Source organism: Protopterus annectens, chromosome 6.part0, assembly GCF_019279795.1.
Source record: "Protopterus annectens isolate FY-2018-M chromosome 6.part0, PAN1.0, whole genome shotgun sequence".
Taxonomy (NCBI): Eukaryota; Metazoa; Chordata; order Ceratodontiformes; family Protopteridae; genus Protopterus; species Protopterus annectens.
The window spans coordinates 229,269,895-229,286,276 of NC_056737.1; the positions used below are offsets into that span (position 1 = coordinate 229,269,895).

At 39.2% G+C, this 16,382-nt stretch overlaps 1 protein-coding gene across 1 annotated transcript in view; it reads right to left on the reverse strand.

The window, feature by feature from the left end:
- Positions 1-16,382, reverse strand: part of LOC122803816 (extracellular calcium-sensing receptor-like) — a 156,387-nt gene that overhangs the window by 133,639 nt on the left and 6,366 nt on the right. Inside the window, exon 2 of the mRNA XM_044073502.1 lies at positions 11,362-12,192. Coding sequence (XP_043929437.1) covers positions 11,362-12,192 — 831 coding nt within the window. The remainder of the gene's footprint in view (positions 1-11,361; positions 12,193-16,382) is intronic.

Genomic DNA, 16,382 nt, shown 5'->3' on the forward strand with positions numbered 1-16,382 from the left:
TTGGCGATGCCCAGTTCTTTCGCTTCACGATTTTAATCCATACCCAGTCTCCTGGCGTCACTGCCACTTCCGATGTTTCGGTTTGTTTTTTATCTGAAACAGAATTTGACTGCAACAGATGTTTAGAACTCAACAACTTTTTCATATATTCAGCTAGTGTAAAATCGGCTTCCTGGTCTGATGACATGAGAAGTTTCCACTGGGGTGTATAATAAGCTCTTCCAAACAGCTTTTCAAAAGGAGTCAATCCTTTTGCTATAGGGACAGTTCTCATGCTCAACAGTGCCAGGGGTAAACAGTACAAACAAGTTTTTCCTGTCTCAGCTATTAATTTTCTCAATTTGCTTTTTAATATACCATTATGCCTTTCAACCAGCCCTGCAGATTGTGGATGGTATGCACAATGATTTTTTAAAGAAATACCAAAATGCTTACTTAACTGCTGTATGGTTTGATTTACAAAATGTGTACCATTGTCACTGTAGATTCTTTCCGGAATGCCAAACCTAGGAATAATTTCCTTGACAAGTACTTTTGCCACTGTAGCTGCATCTGGATTTTTGATTGGAAAGGCTTCCACCCACCTGGAAAACATATCTATAATGACAAGACAATACTTTTTATTTTCACATTTGTTCAATTCTATGAAATCCATACAGATAGTGTGAAATGGATATGGTGGTGTCGGGAAACTCCCTTGCTTGGGCTTTATCGCCCCCTGTGCATGATGTTTGTTACAAATCTGACACATCAAACAAAATTTTTTAGAGTAGTTTGTAAATCCGTACGTTGTGAACACTTGGTTCACCAGCTGTACCATCCCCCCTGTTGAGACATGGCATTGCCCATGGCTCAACAATGCTGCATAGCGAAACAAATTAGAGGGTAGTATCGGTTTTCCTTCTTTAGAGATGTACAGTGCTTTTTCAAGGATTGCTCCTCGTTTTATCCATCGCTGTTTTTCAGCTTGCGTAGTGAGTGTCTGCATTGTTTTTAACATGTCTAGATCTAAGGTTTAAGATGGTTGCAATTCCTTATTTAAAAGAAATACTTCTGTGGCCGCTTGTTTTGCAGCTGTATCAGCTCTCGCATTACCTTTTGAAATCCTATCCTGTTGCTTGGTGTGAGCTGTACATTTGCAAATGGCCACTTTCTGAGGTAACTGAATAGATTCTAAAAGATCTAAAATAAACTGTGCATGATTTATAGGTTTTCCAGTAGATGTTATCATTCCCTGTTTTTTTCTCTGTTGTGCAAACACATGTACAGTGGAAAAAGCGTACTGGCTGTCAGTAAAAATGTTTACACATTTACCCTTTGCTAGGGTACATGCCCGTGTCAGGGCAATCAATTCTGCTGCCTGTGCAGATAAATAGTGTGGTAAAGATTTTGCTTCTACAATCTCAGTATCAGAGACTACTGCATATCCTACTAGGTTTTTTCCTGCAGGACCCCTTTTGCACAAGCCATCCATGTAATATGTCACCTCGGCATTGTCCAAGGGGATGTCCGTGAGATCTTTTCTAGGTAGGATCTTTTGTTCAATTACCTGCAGGCAGCAGTGGGGTGTGCCATCTGCAGGGGTTGGGAGCAGCATAGAAGGGTTCAAAGTTGTATATCGTTCAATTGTCATATGAGGTTGGCTCAACAATATAGTCATGCAGGAAAGATGCCTAGCAGGGGAGAGATATGCCACTTTTTCTTGCAGTAAAATGATCGCGACTGCATGGGGCACTCTCAGAGTGAGAGGGTGGAACAAGACTACTGAGGCTGAAGCCTGCACTGCCATTGCAGCTGCAACTACTGCTTGTACACAGTGGGGTAAGGATCGTGCCACTGGGTCTAGTTGTGATGAATAGTACGTGATGGGGCGTTGCTTATCCCCATGCTGTTGTGTTAATACTGATGTCATGTAACCCTGCTTGCAATCTACAGTCTGGAAAAAACGTTTATGATAGTTTGGCAATCCCAAAACTAGTGAGGACGCTATTAACTGCTTTAGTTTACAAAAGGCAGACTCTGCCTCTGGTGTCCATTGTAACAAATCATGCGCTGCCATAGGCATCTTATATATAAGGCCAGTTAAGGGCGCAGATTCCAAAGCATAGTTTGGAATCCAGCTTCGGCAAAAATTAGTTGTACCCAGGAAGGACATCATTTCCTTCTTGGTAGTGGGTTTTGGTGCTTGTAAAATTGCTACTTTTCTGTCCTCATCTAACGTTCTACCTTCCTTGGATATTACATATCCTAGGTATTCAACCTGTTTTTTCCAGAGCTGCAGTTTGTCTTTGTTTACCTTATGTCCCTCAGCAGCTAAAAATAGTGGAAGTGCTATGGTATCTTCCTTACAATCCTGCTGGGTGGGGGCCGTCAGCAGAATGTCATCAACATAAAATAAAACCTGGCTACCTCTTGGTGGGTTGAATCCCGCCAAGTTGCTTGCCATTTCTTGTGAGAATATCATTGGACTTTCACAATATCCCTGTGGTAGGTGTGTATATGTATATCTTTTTCCTTGAAATGTAAATGCAAGCCAGTACTGGCTATCAGGGTGTATCGGTATTGAAAAGAATGCGTTGCTAATGTCTACCACAGAAAAATACTTTTGTTGAGGTTTTAAGTCATTCAACAGGGTGTGTGGATCTGGCACTATGGGTGCCCTTGGTATTACCGCGTCATTTACAGCTTACAAATCCTGGACCATACGCCATTCTCCATTGGCTTTTCTAACTGGAAATAAGGGTGTGTTACATGGTGAATCAGGAGATTCTATTAGTATCCCTCCTTTAAGTAAGGATGCTATAATAGGCTTTATCCCTGCCTCTGCATCTTTTCTTAAGGGATACTGTCTTTTTTGTGGTCTGAATGCTGACTTTGGCGTGATAGTGACTGGCCCCGCTGTACGAATGAGTCCTACATATGATTTCCCTGTTGACCAGAGAGTCTCTGGTACACCTGGAAAGGCGTTTTCTTCCTCCTTTAATAGGAGTGTCCATCAACTGTCTTTGCTAGATTGTAAGTGCACAGCTGGGTTGGTCTGAGTTATCCAATTCAATTTTTGTACTTGTATCCCCTGTCCTGACAGTTCTAGTTCTGTCTGTTTCTCCCATCTCGTGGCTTTTTCTCCTAGGTCTGCCCATTTTATATTTTTGTTTTTAGTTAAACTAACATGTGGTAATCGATTAGATTTATAAAGTGCAAAAAACTCCTGGGGCAGTGAACAGCTGGCTACACTGTTCCCTTCTGTGTCCCAGTACAGGTTACGCAGCATCAATCTATTTGTATGATTCTTAAATAATTATTTTTCATATTCCTTATCAGGTCCTGGTGTGTTACAAAAATACAGGGTACAGTGCAACAGGTGTTGCTTGTCAATGTTAAGGGAGGGAAACTTACTGATGGCTATGCTCATTAGTTCCTCGGTCACAGTTCTTGGACCAGTCGTAACCAAGTCCTGGCTGTACCAGTAAAACATTTCACCCTCCGATTGCACCACAAAGGTATTATTTTGTCACTGTGTTTCCATACCCTGCATGGTTGGGACTACTGCTATACCAAATATCTGCATGAGGTCTCTGCCCAAGAAATTTACTGGGCATTTTGCAGAAACTACAATTTTGCTTTTCTGTGTTAATCCTGAAACTGGATCAGTTATTGCAATGTTACGGGAGAGAGGCTCCTGATACAGCTGTCCATTAGCTGCTTTGACCAGTATGTAATCAGGTGACTCTATGTTTTCTGGTAGTTTGGAGGGGTGTATCAGGGTCCGTGATGCCCCTGAATCACACAAAAATGTGACCTCCCTTCCTTCTACCAAGAGTGTAACTTCTGGTTTTGTGTCTGCTAAATAGAGCTCCAGGTTCAACAAAGCTAGATCTAATATTTTGTTTTCTTCATTGTCACTAACTTCCTGCACTTCCTCTACTCCCTCTTTCACATTCTCATTTGTCCTTTTTTTACTAGCCACTTCTGGTGATTCTTGACTATCATATAGTCAGTCCTCATCCTCCTTGTCTTCCATTGTTGCCTTCTTATTTTTCCTGCAATCCCTTGCCAAATGTCCCTTTTCACCACATTTAAAACATTCTCCCCTTTTCTTACGCCCTTCAAAGTCCTCTGATCGCTGATCAGACTGCTTGTTTCCCTGTGCATTTTTTTTGCCCTTTTTTCCAGACTGCACTACATAAACTTCTGCTCCGTCTTCTACAGAAAATAATTGAGCTTTCTTTTTCTTTTTGCTATTAAAATGCCTTTTGGCATGTCTAGCATATTCAAGTAATGATTGTAACCTGCTGGTACGATGGTCTACCATGTGTTTTGTAATAAAAGTGCTTATAGGCGCACTACTGCCTTTCAAAAATGCATTCTTTAACTGCTGTTCATATGGGGAATCTAGCATTTGATCTTCAGGAACCTGCATTCCACAGTGGTTATTAAAACATTCTAACAATCTGGCATAGTACCGGTCAATTGTTTCACCTTCTTGTTGGATGCATTGATTAATGCAAGTTCAGTCTGCCCTAGGTTTCCATTTTAAAGAGATGCGGTCTGTAAGACCTTTTACTCTTGTGTCTAATTCTGCGATGCTATGTCGGAGGGGTCTTTGTGCAGTGTCACGAGGGTTCCAGTTGCCACAAATCATGTACCAATCTGGCCCTACAATTTGTCTAACTACTTTTTCTACTTCTTCTCCGTTTAAGTTATAACTTAACCTCATTCCTTGTAAGTCTTCTGAGAATTTTCTAAAATTAATCTTCGGATGGGGAATTCCCTCAGTGACTTTCCGGATATCTTCCAGAGTCCAAGGTCTATATATATCAAGATAGTTGGGTCCTGATTGTTCTAACCTGCCTGAGGATTAGGTACTTCTATGAGCGGGCATATTTCTTCTTCTTCTCCTATAGATCGTGAATTCTTAACTATTTGCCATAACTCAATACCAACTAGTTTGCAGTCATCTGCGAACTTCGTTAGCCAAAGACCTTCTGTGTTAGCCTGTACTTCAGAGAAGTAGATACCAAACAGGAGAGGACCCAGGACTGAACCCTGTGGAACTCCAAGTATCACTGGTCTGAGGTTGGATTTGGAGTCTGCTACTTTCACAGTTCTTAAGCAAATAAGTTGAGGAATATGCTTCTGTTGGTTTGACAACACTAAGTGTTTTACTGGCTTTCAAAGCCAGTAAAGCCCTTCACAATCCTACATTTTTTGTACCTGGTAATACGTGGAGCAGATAAACCTCCATGCACTATAAAGAATTATGATTGGGTTACTGAGCATAACCTTTTATTAAGTTTCCTCCATACTCTCAAGGCAAATTTCTTGGCATCCATGTCTCCAACACATAGTAACTTGGTTTTGATCACGTCTACCCTGAACATCCACCTCATATAAAGTCTTTTCAGATGATAGTATTCAAAGTCCACCCTCTTCATAAATAACTGCTTTTTCAATATAACAAATCTCAATATGCCAGTATCTAGCACTAATGTGTTCACTTTGAACATTCATTACACATACATAACCTTAGAGCCACTATTTTGCATTGATGAAATGCTACTATGTTTCATTGATGGTATTTTGTATTATCTGAGACAGGGATGAAGCCACACTGAATGACATTTACAACCATATCTGTAATTGCACTAACTCCCTGAGATTCACAACCTCTCACACCAAGTCCTCGGTCAGCTTTTTAGACATAACCATATCTACAGACACTAAAAAACAAAATGCCTGTCCAATAATCTGTTCAGAAAACCAACCAGGGTTAATGTGCTGGTGCAGAGTAATAACCAAATAATGCCACATATTTGAGTTTCAGACTTCATGTCATTCAAAAGTTAAGATACATGCTAACACAAATCCTGTTATTCTAGCAGTTTTCTAAGTTTCTAAGAAAAATTTTTAAAATCTGTTCCTATTTTTGGGCCTTTGTTCCCACATTATTTTAGGCTTTGTCCAGATTTCTTACATTAAGAGGTTGAAAGGTATGCCTACAATAAGACTTCCTGGCTAGGGGGTACAGCAGTTGATTACTGAATTTCATTCTCAACCCTATCATAGGTTCATAGGTGTGCACTAGGCTAATGGCCCTGCAGCCTTTACAAGCCTAGCCCATAGGATTACCTTGGCATTGTGCCACCTGACCTTAGTTCCCAGTGTCTCTGTCGAGTAAAGCCACTGGAGTCATCTCCGGAGCGAATTTTCTATTTCGCATCCACTCATCAAGATTTCTCTTGAAGAAGGCCAGTGAGGTGCTCTGCTTGACATGTATGGGAAGTCTATTCTATTGCATGGGCAGTCTCTGGGTTATGAACCTGTCCCTCCAGCATGTTCTGTTGATTGTGGTAATGAGGTTGAGGTCTCTGGAACACGTGGTGCGGAGGGATTGGAATTTCTTCAGATGTAACATGTCTAACAGAGCTGGGTCAAACATGGCTTTGTAAGGCAAGTAGAGACTAGTAGGTGATATGAGACAGAGAATAGCTGGAGTTTTTTTAGTCTGTCCATATAGGACAAATGTTTAAGCCCTAGGATCCTCTTTGTGAGGTACTTTTGCAGCCTCCCCAGTTGTTGCAGGTGTTTAGTTAGGAACATGCCAAATGGGGCATTGTACTCAATGATTGGCCTAATAAGGGAAGAGTAGGAGGGAGACAATGACCTCTTTCTTCCTGGATGCAAAACCCTTAGTAATGAGATGTGCCACATAGAAGGACGTTCTGACCACAGTGGCAATGTGGTGGTCAAAAGAGAGGTTGCTGTCAACCTGTGTTCCCAGATCTCTTATAACGCCTTTTGTGTTCAGTGGACTACCATCGATCTGCTAATTCATGGGAACCGAGTTTTTCCAAAAATTGATGACGACACATGGTTCTGACACCAGTCGTTGGTCTCAGTGAGGCCTTTCTGTAGGATGTCAACATCACTTGGGGAGTTAATAATAGCGCCCAACTTGCAATCATCTGCGAACTTTGTCAGCCAGAGTCCCTTCGTGTTGGTCTGGACTTCAGAGAAGTAGATACCAAACAGGAGAGGACCCAGGACCGAACCATGTGGGACTCCACTCGTGGCTGGTCGGCAGTCTGACTTGGAGTCAACTACTTTCACACTGTGGGTTCTACCTGTGAGCCATTTTGAAACCCACCTAATGATATAGGGATTGATGCCTAGCTTAGTGAGTTTCAGAACTTTAAAGGAGGCAGAAAATTCTATTTTGAGGGACACCCCCCCCCCCCCGGGAGACTCCTATGGCTAAACAGAAGCCAACACCAGGAGCCACAGGTGGAAAAAGAGAAGCATGGCTTCACTTTTATGATAGATTACATAACAATCAGAAGGACTGTGACTGACAACTGAGTGGGTCAGTACAGACAATAAACATCTGGAAAAACTCTTAGGAGTCCATCTGTGTTTTGTTTTGAAGACAGCCAGGAACATTAGGGACTAGGTAGTGTGCATATTCACACTGCAGGCCGAGGTTAACAGATGAACATATCCATGCAGCCCCCCCCTCCCCTTTGGCATGTACTGTAACTACATGACCAACAAAGACTATTTCTTTTGCCAAGTACTCAGGAGAAAAATCGACAGCACTTGTTCTGGTAATTGCAACTTTGCTTTTATGATATACTGTGCACAGTGAAAGGGCTGCAGTTGTTTTTATGTAGGAAAAACTGTGAACAAGTTCAAAATCAGGGTTGCACACCACCTGTTTGACATCAGACTCCAGATCCTCAGAAAACAACTAGTCGAGGACTGCTGTGAGTTCCCAGACCATGGAGGTTTGCACTTCCACATCCTGGACAAGCTCACTATAGGTTCACTCTAAGGAAGCAAAAATTCCATCCTCAAAAAAATAGAGTTAAGCTGTCAGATCAAGTTGAACACAGACCACCATCCTGGTCTACACTCAAGCATTTCCATCAAAAGTGTGTTTGCACTCAGGAAACTAAACCATAAATCATACAGCTAAAACACCTGTACTGTCTAACCCAGGACCTGTGCATTGACTGGTAATTATCTCTAATTGTTGCTGTTAATATGAAAAAGTCAGTCAAGAAATTGGAGATTTCTGCATCTACCTAGTACAGTTTACTGAACTAGTAACACAGGAAACTGTTTATTTTTGATTTTTCTTTTTTTGTTATCTCAAGATGTATGCAAATCTAAACAGTAACTGACAGGAGTTTGAAAATGCTTTTTACCTTGTGATGTGTACAAACTTAAACAGCAATTTCGAGTATTTGAAAATGTGTTCTTCTACTGATTTGGTATTTGGGTGTTTCTTTTGTTGTTAGGAGTGAGAAAAGCGGACCGAACACTAACTTCTAGCTTGATTAACAGCTTACACCCACACTGATTACGTCATCCCTTTTGGATCATCTAACCTCATCCTGGGATCCATGGCACCACCACCCACCTCAGGAACTTGCTTAACTGGCCCCTCACCTGATCCTGCCCCAGTGTCCAGCTCTTTATCTGGGCAGACACAGAGATATCTAGCTCTCTTTTTCACTGACTTGACCACCTGGAACCTGAAGAGAGGAAGAATCTGAACAGAACAGCTCTCAATAACTGCCAGACCCAGAAAGAGGCTTGATAGTAAAGATCCCAGACTGGAACACCATAGAACCACTCTCTGAGACCAGGGGCATTCTAAGTCTCACTGTGGAGACCCTACAGCAAACAGGTATAAAAGTTCTAGCCACTTGGCCTGGATATAACATAATTTGCAGTACAGTAAAAATTGCTATCCCAGGACTCCTCTCCACACTGCTGTATTCTTGACATGACAGGCATCATTTGCCTGTGCGCAGTGATCTGAGATATTTATTTTTATTAAAGGTTCTGTATAGTCTGCAGTTCACCACTTGATAGATTTTTATTTCATGGCCACAAAAAACCTATACAAAAGGTCCTGAGGTCTCAAGCTGTACTTACATGTTTTCTCCTACTTGTGCACATTCATGAGTTCTGTAAAAATTAGTACTTTGACTTGTTCCACTGTAAGCTACATCTCTGAATGTACGTATTTTTCAAAAAACGGGATTCACCTAGTGTGGTTTTAAGTAACTACCTTCCCCACATATAAAATGGGCTGCCTTCATCAGAAAGACAAATGGGCACTGGTCACATTAGTCATGTATATGAGCCTCTTATATAGCAGGCACTGCAATCCTTTTTACCAAACAAGAGAAAATTAGTCTTTCAAGATATATTTAAAAAATATGAGCTCCACAAAAGTGGGCACAGCCTCTCATATTATATGTGATACAAAATAGGCTAAGAAAGTCTGGTGACAGCCTCATAAAAGCAGGCATTTTCAATGATCAAACTGTAAACCATTCTATTTGATGGACCTGAGGAAGCTCAGGCAAAAGTGTTTTCATAAATATATTTTTATAGTGGTAGCTCGTGGTGTGCTGTCATTTTTTGTTTGTTAACAAAAAAAATAAAAATAAAAACCTTTTAACTATTAATGAGGTTCCACAGGTTGCTGAGCTGGTAAACCCATATGGGTATTTCAGGAATATTCAAATAAGGGTCTAACCTCTAAGCTTTGGGACTGGCTCCTTCTTTTGTCATCTCCTAGATTTTCCTCCCATCAGCTGTCTGGGACCCTCCCACCCCCTCCCATCCTTGTCATACACTGGCTTTAAATAACTGACCTATTTAATTAAATGAATCAGAAAGAGAACACTCATCCATCTACCTTCTTAACTGAATAAACTACTTACAATTTCAAAAAGGCCCCTTTATTCCTCCCACAGGGAGGGCATCAGAGAGAGAGAGAGTCTCCTAGACCTGCTGGTTAAGGTGATTTCATCTGGATTAATTAATTGCACTCTTGTTACTTGTTAGTCCTGTCACCCTCTGTGTCACAAGTGGGATACCAGACCTGACTTGAGCTTTCTGCATTACCCAAATTTTACAAGGGAAAGAGGAAGGACATTATGAAACAAGATCAGTGATCTTCTGCAAAATCAGATACACTAGCAAGTGTGGAACAAATGGACAAAGCGAGGAACACATTAACATTTTCAACTAAGAATGGTTATGTTGATGAATGAATATGATTTAAAATTATTCAGTCTTATTGACCAAGGGTATTTGTGAAAACCTTTCTTAGCAAAGAATTTGTGTCATACCCTTTCATTTTGGAACAGTGTGAAACACAAAAGTTTTAACACTCAAAATGAAAAACATTTCTCATAATTAGGTACAGCTGAGAGGTGTGTTGTTTGATGTCTGGAACTGCATGATCATCATCATCCATTATGTAAGCATTATTGCATATTAATGTGATGTAGTCTCTTCTCAGATTGTGAAGGATTTTTGCATTTAGTTAAATGTTCATTGTTCTGTGTTTTTTTTGCCAGACATTCCCTGATGCATGGATAGTTCTGTGACTATTTTTTTTTCAGACACTACATGATGCATGGATGATCTAGCTCAGAAAATGTTATGGAAGTATTTTTAACACATCATTTTTTAATGTAATACGAGTAATTTAATCTTAAAAGAAAGCAGACATTGTATTTGTGGATGAAATACTGAAATGCAAAGTTGTCCACCAACAGTAATATCTGCATAAACATCAGTTTTTGTGATGCTGCATTATTCAGATGATTTTAACTTTTCCACAGACTATCACTATTTTACTTAATCTGCGTTGAGAGGTCATTAACATTTAGCACATGTTGACAGGTAGTTAACATTTTTCTTACGACTACATCATGCATACTCTTCTCTTTAAACTCTGTTACATATGGTTGGGTTTTATGGTGTCATGCTAGTGATTTTATGCAATTTGGTCTAATTAATCTAATCCAACCAATAATATACATGTAGTGTATTTCTTCATAACAATAATACATCTATGCAGTCAGCAAAATGGCTATAATTGCTGGTGGGGGGGTTATCTGTCAAAGAAAGCATGCTTTTGTCATCTGTTCATTTTAAGCAGTCTTTAATCTGTCCTTGTAGAACTATTGTGCTTTTGTGAGAAATAAGCTGCAGTACTTTACTCTAGATAGTGTTTATGCAAAACAAACTTGAAACGCATTACACTGGCCATCACTATTATCATTCATTTTTTACCATAATAAGACATCTGAGGTGCACACAGCAACAACGTGGCTATAAGTGCTCCTCAGCCTATAATCAAACACAGATTGCCTGACACATAGTTGAGGCTTTAACAGTCAGCTACATTAGTGCTGGCTAAAACACTTGCAGATAAAGTATGTTGAAGACAACATTATTGACTTATTTCTTCTACAACATAACAGCATGACAAATTCAAGTGATAATGGAAGTTCAGCGACTATGTATTTACAGGACAGTAAATTGGTTTACCTGCCATGGCTGGAACTCCCACGTCTCTGCACATGTACCGTTATAATAAGGGCCTTCTCCACATCTGCACAAAAACATTTTATGCAAAGCATTAGCAACTGAGTAGATGGCATTGTAGACATTGTATGTATTTCTTAAATCAGTTAGTTTAAAAAAATCCAATTTCATGCCATCTAGTGTTTCATTTCCTGCACAGATGTTTGATTCTTTAGTCAAGTTTTTATCAGCTTTATCCAGGATCTGCAGCTTGCAGTCAAAAACGAGTTCCCAAAACATTTTCAAAAATACGTCATCTGGACTCCTATAAGGATTAAGACTGTAAATGTATTCCTTGAATCCTGATACATTTCCTTTTCTAACCAGAATGCCAAGTGCTCCTTGCAATGTTCTCAAAAACTCATCCTTGGAAAACATATAAGACTGTGTCCAGCCATCACTGCCAACCCAGACTTTTCCGGTCACATTGCTCTGTGCATTCACTAGCATGAGAGGGTAGAGGTCAACATCAACAGAATAGATCACTATCACATTAGCAGAGGATTTCTGAATTTTTTTACTTATTTGCTGAATTTTTATGTCAGAATACATTGCTGGTATTGTTTCAGAAAAAGCAATACAAGCCCCAGCTTTGACAAGTTCTTCTTTTACTTTAAGGCTGCCTTGCAGGCCATAGTCACTGCTGTCAGATAGAAGTCCAACCCATGTCCAGCCAAAATATAGAACAAGCTGAGCTATGGCAATGGACTGGAAAAGGTCACTTGGAATTGTTCGGAGAAAAGATGGAAACTGAATTTTGTCACTTAGAGCTGTAACAGTTGCTGAATAACTTATCTGGAAATAAATATTTCACATTTGAATCAGAAGGGAGAGAGATACATTGAGCTAACATTCTAGTACAATATTTACCACCACTAAGCAAAGTCAGCCTACTAGATACATCCTCTGAAAGAACAAAATGGGTTTTCTATATTATATTCACAATCCTGCTTTTCTGTTACAGCAACATTTTACAATGCTTCCCTTAACTGCAATATCAGTAGTGCATTCACTGATAAATATGCTAACACTGCTACAAAGAGAAACTGAAGGGAGTCCAGTGTTATATATAAAACATAAACTGACCAACTCCTGGATGTACCAAACTACAAAGGGGCAGCCTTCCAAATCCTAAAGCAGGTTATAAAAAATATATTAAATCCCTTTGTGGGGATCGTTTTCCCTCACACATTCCCATTAAATAAATAAATACACTACTTCTAAGGTCATAACACCTTAGAAGAAGTTACATTGGTTAAAAGGAACTTCTATAAACTGCTGTATTAGTTCAGCAGTTTTAGTTGGTTGGAAGTTGGGATAGAAAGTATCATGGCATAACAATGAACCCAGATGAAGTCCTACACCATATACAGAAATTAAATTTTGAGCATAGAATAATCTCAGCAAATGTGTCCTGTTGCATTGATAATATGGAAATAAATTTAATATAAAAATATACAGACCATAAATACATGAGTCTATATTAGATAATCGAACTTTTGAAACTTCAACTGTCAAATGGTCAACACCATATGATCGAACTTTTAAAAGTTTGAATATCTAATAAAAAAAAAAAACTACACAAAACACCTACCTGAATGTTTTAAGCAGGGGGGCAAGCCCCCCTACACTCCCCCCCGCTCTTTAAATATACCAACTCCAAGATCACACTACAGTGCAGAAAAGAGAAATCTTCCCATTCCACGCTGTACAGAGATCTCTGTTACAATGTTCGAACATTCAAAAAATCGATCATATGGTGTTGACCATATGTCACTCGAAAGTTTGAATGTTAGAACAGTCAATATAGATCCTAAATAAAATGCTGCAAATGTCCTAAATCAAATATTTCCATTATAGTTTATTGTTAAGAGCTGAAAGTTGCAAACTTCTGTATCTAAACATAAATCTACCTTCCTCCATACATAGTAAACAGGAAAAATCATTACACAACATGTTCCTATTTTCTTGTAATAAGAACTTTAGTAGTCTTCCAGCCCCACTATGCTTATTATTAAAATATTTAGTTACCAGGCTAGTCCTTGTATTATGTCTTATATCCTTCAAAGGTATGGAAATTCCTACCTTGGTGCTAACAATTACGTGTACAAAACAAAATATTTGTACACAGACAAAAAAGACAATAAATAAATAAGTAAATTTAAAGTTTGATCAGTGTATAGTTACAAAAATCAGAAAAGCATTGCCTGCATCCCATCTAATTATAAATGGTATTCTAGTTATTCTAGATAGATCAGTTTACCAGTTTATGCCTCACTGATCTGATACACTATTGAAAAACGCTGTTGAATTTTGTACTCTTTGATCAAACTACATGACTGAACTTGAAAAGGTGATTCTTAGCTAGAAAAAAATATAGGTTGAAGGGTTGAAAGCGTGAACTATCCAGACAGGCCACAGAAACTACACTGATATTCTCTTTCTTGTTGGATACATAGTAGTGAACTCTGCTATATAAAGCAATGCCTGATTTGGCCAAGTTTGAAAGTCTAGGCCTGGAATGTACCACTCTGGAAACTAATACCAGACCAGGAACTTAATACAGTCAATAAGTGAAAGAAATGACAGATACATTACAGAATGCCTTTCAGCACTATGGAATAAGTGTTCCCTTACAGCTACAAGATACTATCAATTAACTTCCTTCAAAAACAATTAATGTGGGGTTACAGCAGTCAAGGTACTTAAAAATATATAGATGATATGCTTGACAGCAAAATCTATTAATCTGATTCTACACAAATGTGGTGCCCTTAATAAGAAGAATACAGTTAGAATACCCATCTCCCAGGTAACGACCTTTCCCTCACTCTAGCCCTTCATCCATATAAAAATTCTACAATGTGCAGATTGATAGTGCCTTGTATGAATTTATTAACCAATGAAATGTTACTTGTTTGTGAAGAAGTGCCTCCTGCTTTCCTTAAACTTTTCCATTACATTACACTCACACTTCCTTAAGATGTTTCCCTTTGTCTTTTTATGTAGTGAATATAAAAATGCAACTAAAAATACTAAAATAAAGTGAAATGGCGTGATAAAAGAACAGACAAATATGACATCACATCTGCTTTTTAAACATCAAACATGCCAAAAATCATCAAATGAAAAGAATCTAGAACAGTGAAAGCTCAGAATAAAACTAATTTGTTAAACATTTAAACTAAACAACTAAATTATTTTCCTAGAATAGCAAATCAAACCTCAAAACATCTTACATCCCTGCAACAGGAGGGATTGCTCCCATGTCCCTAAAATTACCACCTAATGGAAGGGTAAATTATGTTAATGAGGTTAGAGAGAATACAGTTTTAAGTCTTTGGGTTTCAGGATTTTTGTGGTTCATTTCCATATAAAATACAGAATTTTCAACTGATTATACTATGGCATTATACTTAACCGACAATGACAATGCCCAATAATGCAAAAGCAGTCTGAGAATGCATCAACCTGCTCCTTCAATCTGGTCACTGTCAGACACCTTCATCCATATCATATCTTGATGACAATGAATTAGCAAAGCATTTTCTCAACTATATCTATGGCGCTCTTTACAAAATTGTGTCAAACAATTCTATGGTTAACTTTAATAATAGCTCCCAATCTTAGCTGTACTACTTTTATCCTCAATATAGTCCCAAAGACCTGGAGCATCATTAAAAAAAACTTAAACCTGGGTGTATATTGCAGCTGCATGCATGGCACAGAAGGATAAAGCCCTTACTCTGACTCACACAGTCTGGAAATGATTTGCATCTGAGGCACTGAACAGACTGGTTTGTCAATTTGAAGATAAGAGGCTGACTCTGGCTTGTCTATCCTGAGGAAAGGGATAGCAGCTTGGTCTATTGCATTGTAGATACCCAGCAGAAGCTTGTTGTTTGCACAGGGAGCAGAAGGACTAGGGCCATGCTTATCCACCATGCAGCATGGTGAACCAAGGACATGGTTATCCACTATGCAGCAAGGTGATGTGCTGTAGGCAGCACTGGGGCTGCAGAGTGGAGCATGCACAGTCGTGTGGGGCTGCCATTATGAGAGGAAATGTCAAGCTGCCAATAGGGAATGTGAGGTTATGGACTAAAAATTAGAAAATAACCTCCCACCCCCTGACTAGTGTGTGTATAGATAGATAGAACTAGGTCTGCCAAGTAGTTTTTTAGTCTTAGGATAAGCAGGGTACTTTGTTAAATGTGAATTCCTTTGAACGGGGGGCAGGGGTAAACCCAGACCTTTGGACTACAGGAGCAAGGGAAGACCTGGCAAGACAATGCAGGAGAATTTTAGGATGAATGGGGATCAAACTCCCTATGTGGCCACCTAGATGATAGCTACTCCAGTCAGAACAAATGGGCTCAAGATCAATGGAAGGACTGACAGCTGGCAGGTGTAACGTAGGAAAAAGCATATAATACAAATCAGGTCTATAGCCTTGGAAAGCCTTCCTCCAAAATTTTCAAAGATTTAATCTGGATTTATTTTATATCCTTTCAAAATCATTAATAGTTCCATAAGAGAAGATCATATCTCACTTGTTTGGAAACAAACACTCATAGTCCCATTGCACAAAACTGGTTCTTCAGTCATACTGAATAACTATCTGTCAATTTTCTTACTTTCACTGCTTTTCAAAAACACTAGATAAGTATGTTAACCACCAACTTTTACAGCATTCATTAAACTCCAATATCATGTCTTATACCCAGCATGGCTTCAGGCCCCTCCATGGTACAAGTAAAACACTTTTGGACACTTTGCAATACACGCACAACCAGTTAGTCAGTGCTAACTGTGCTGGTGCACATTTCCTTCTGCTTTGCAAAATGTTTGATACTGTTTTTCTTTCTAGATTAACAAAGATACTGGTTAGTCACAGTTTCACACTTAGTACCACCAAATAATCCTTTCATTATTTTCCCAGATGTTTAAAAGCTATAAGATGGAACTGAGTCATTTCTCTATTC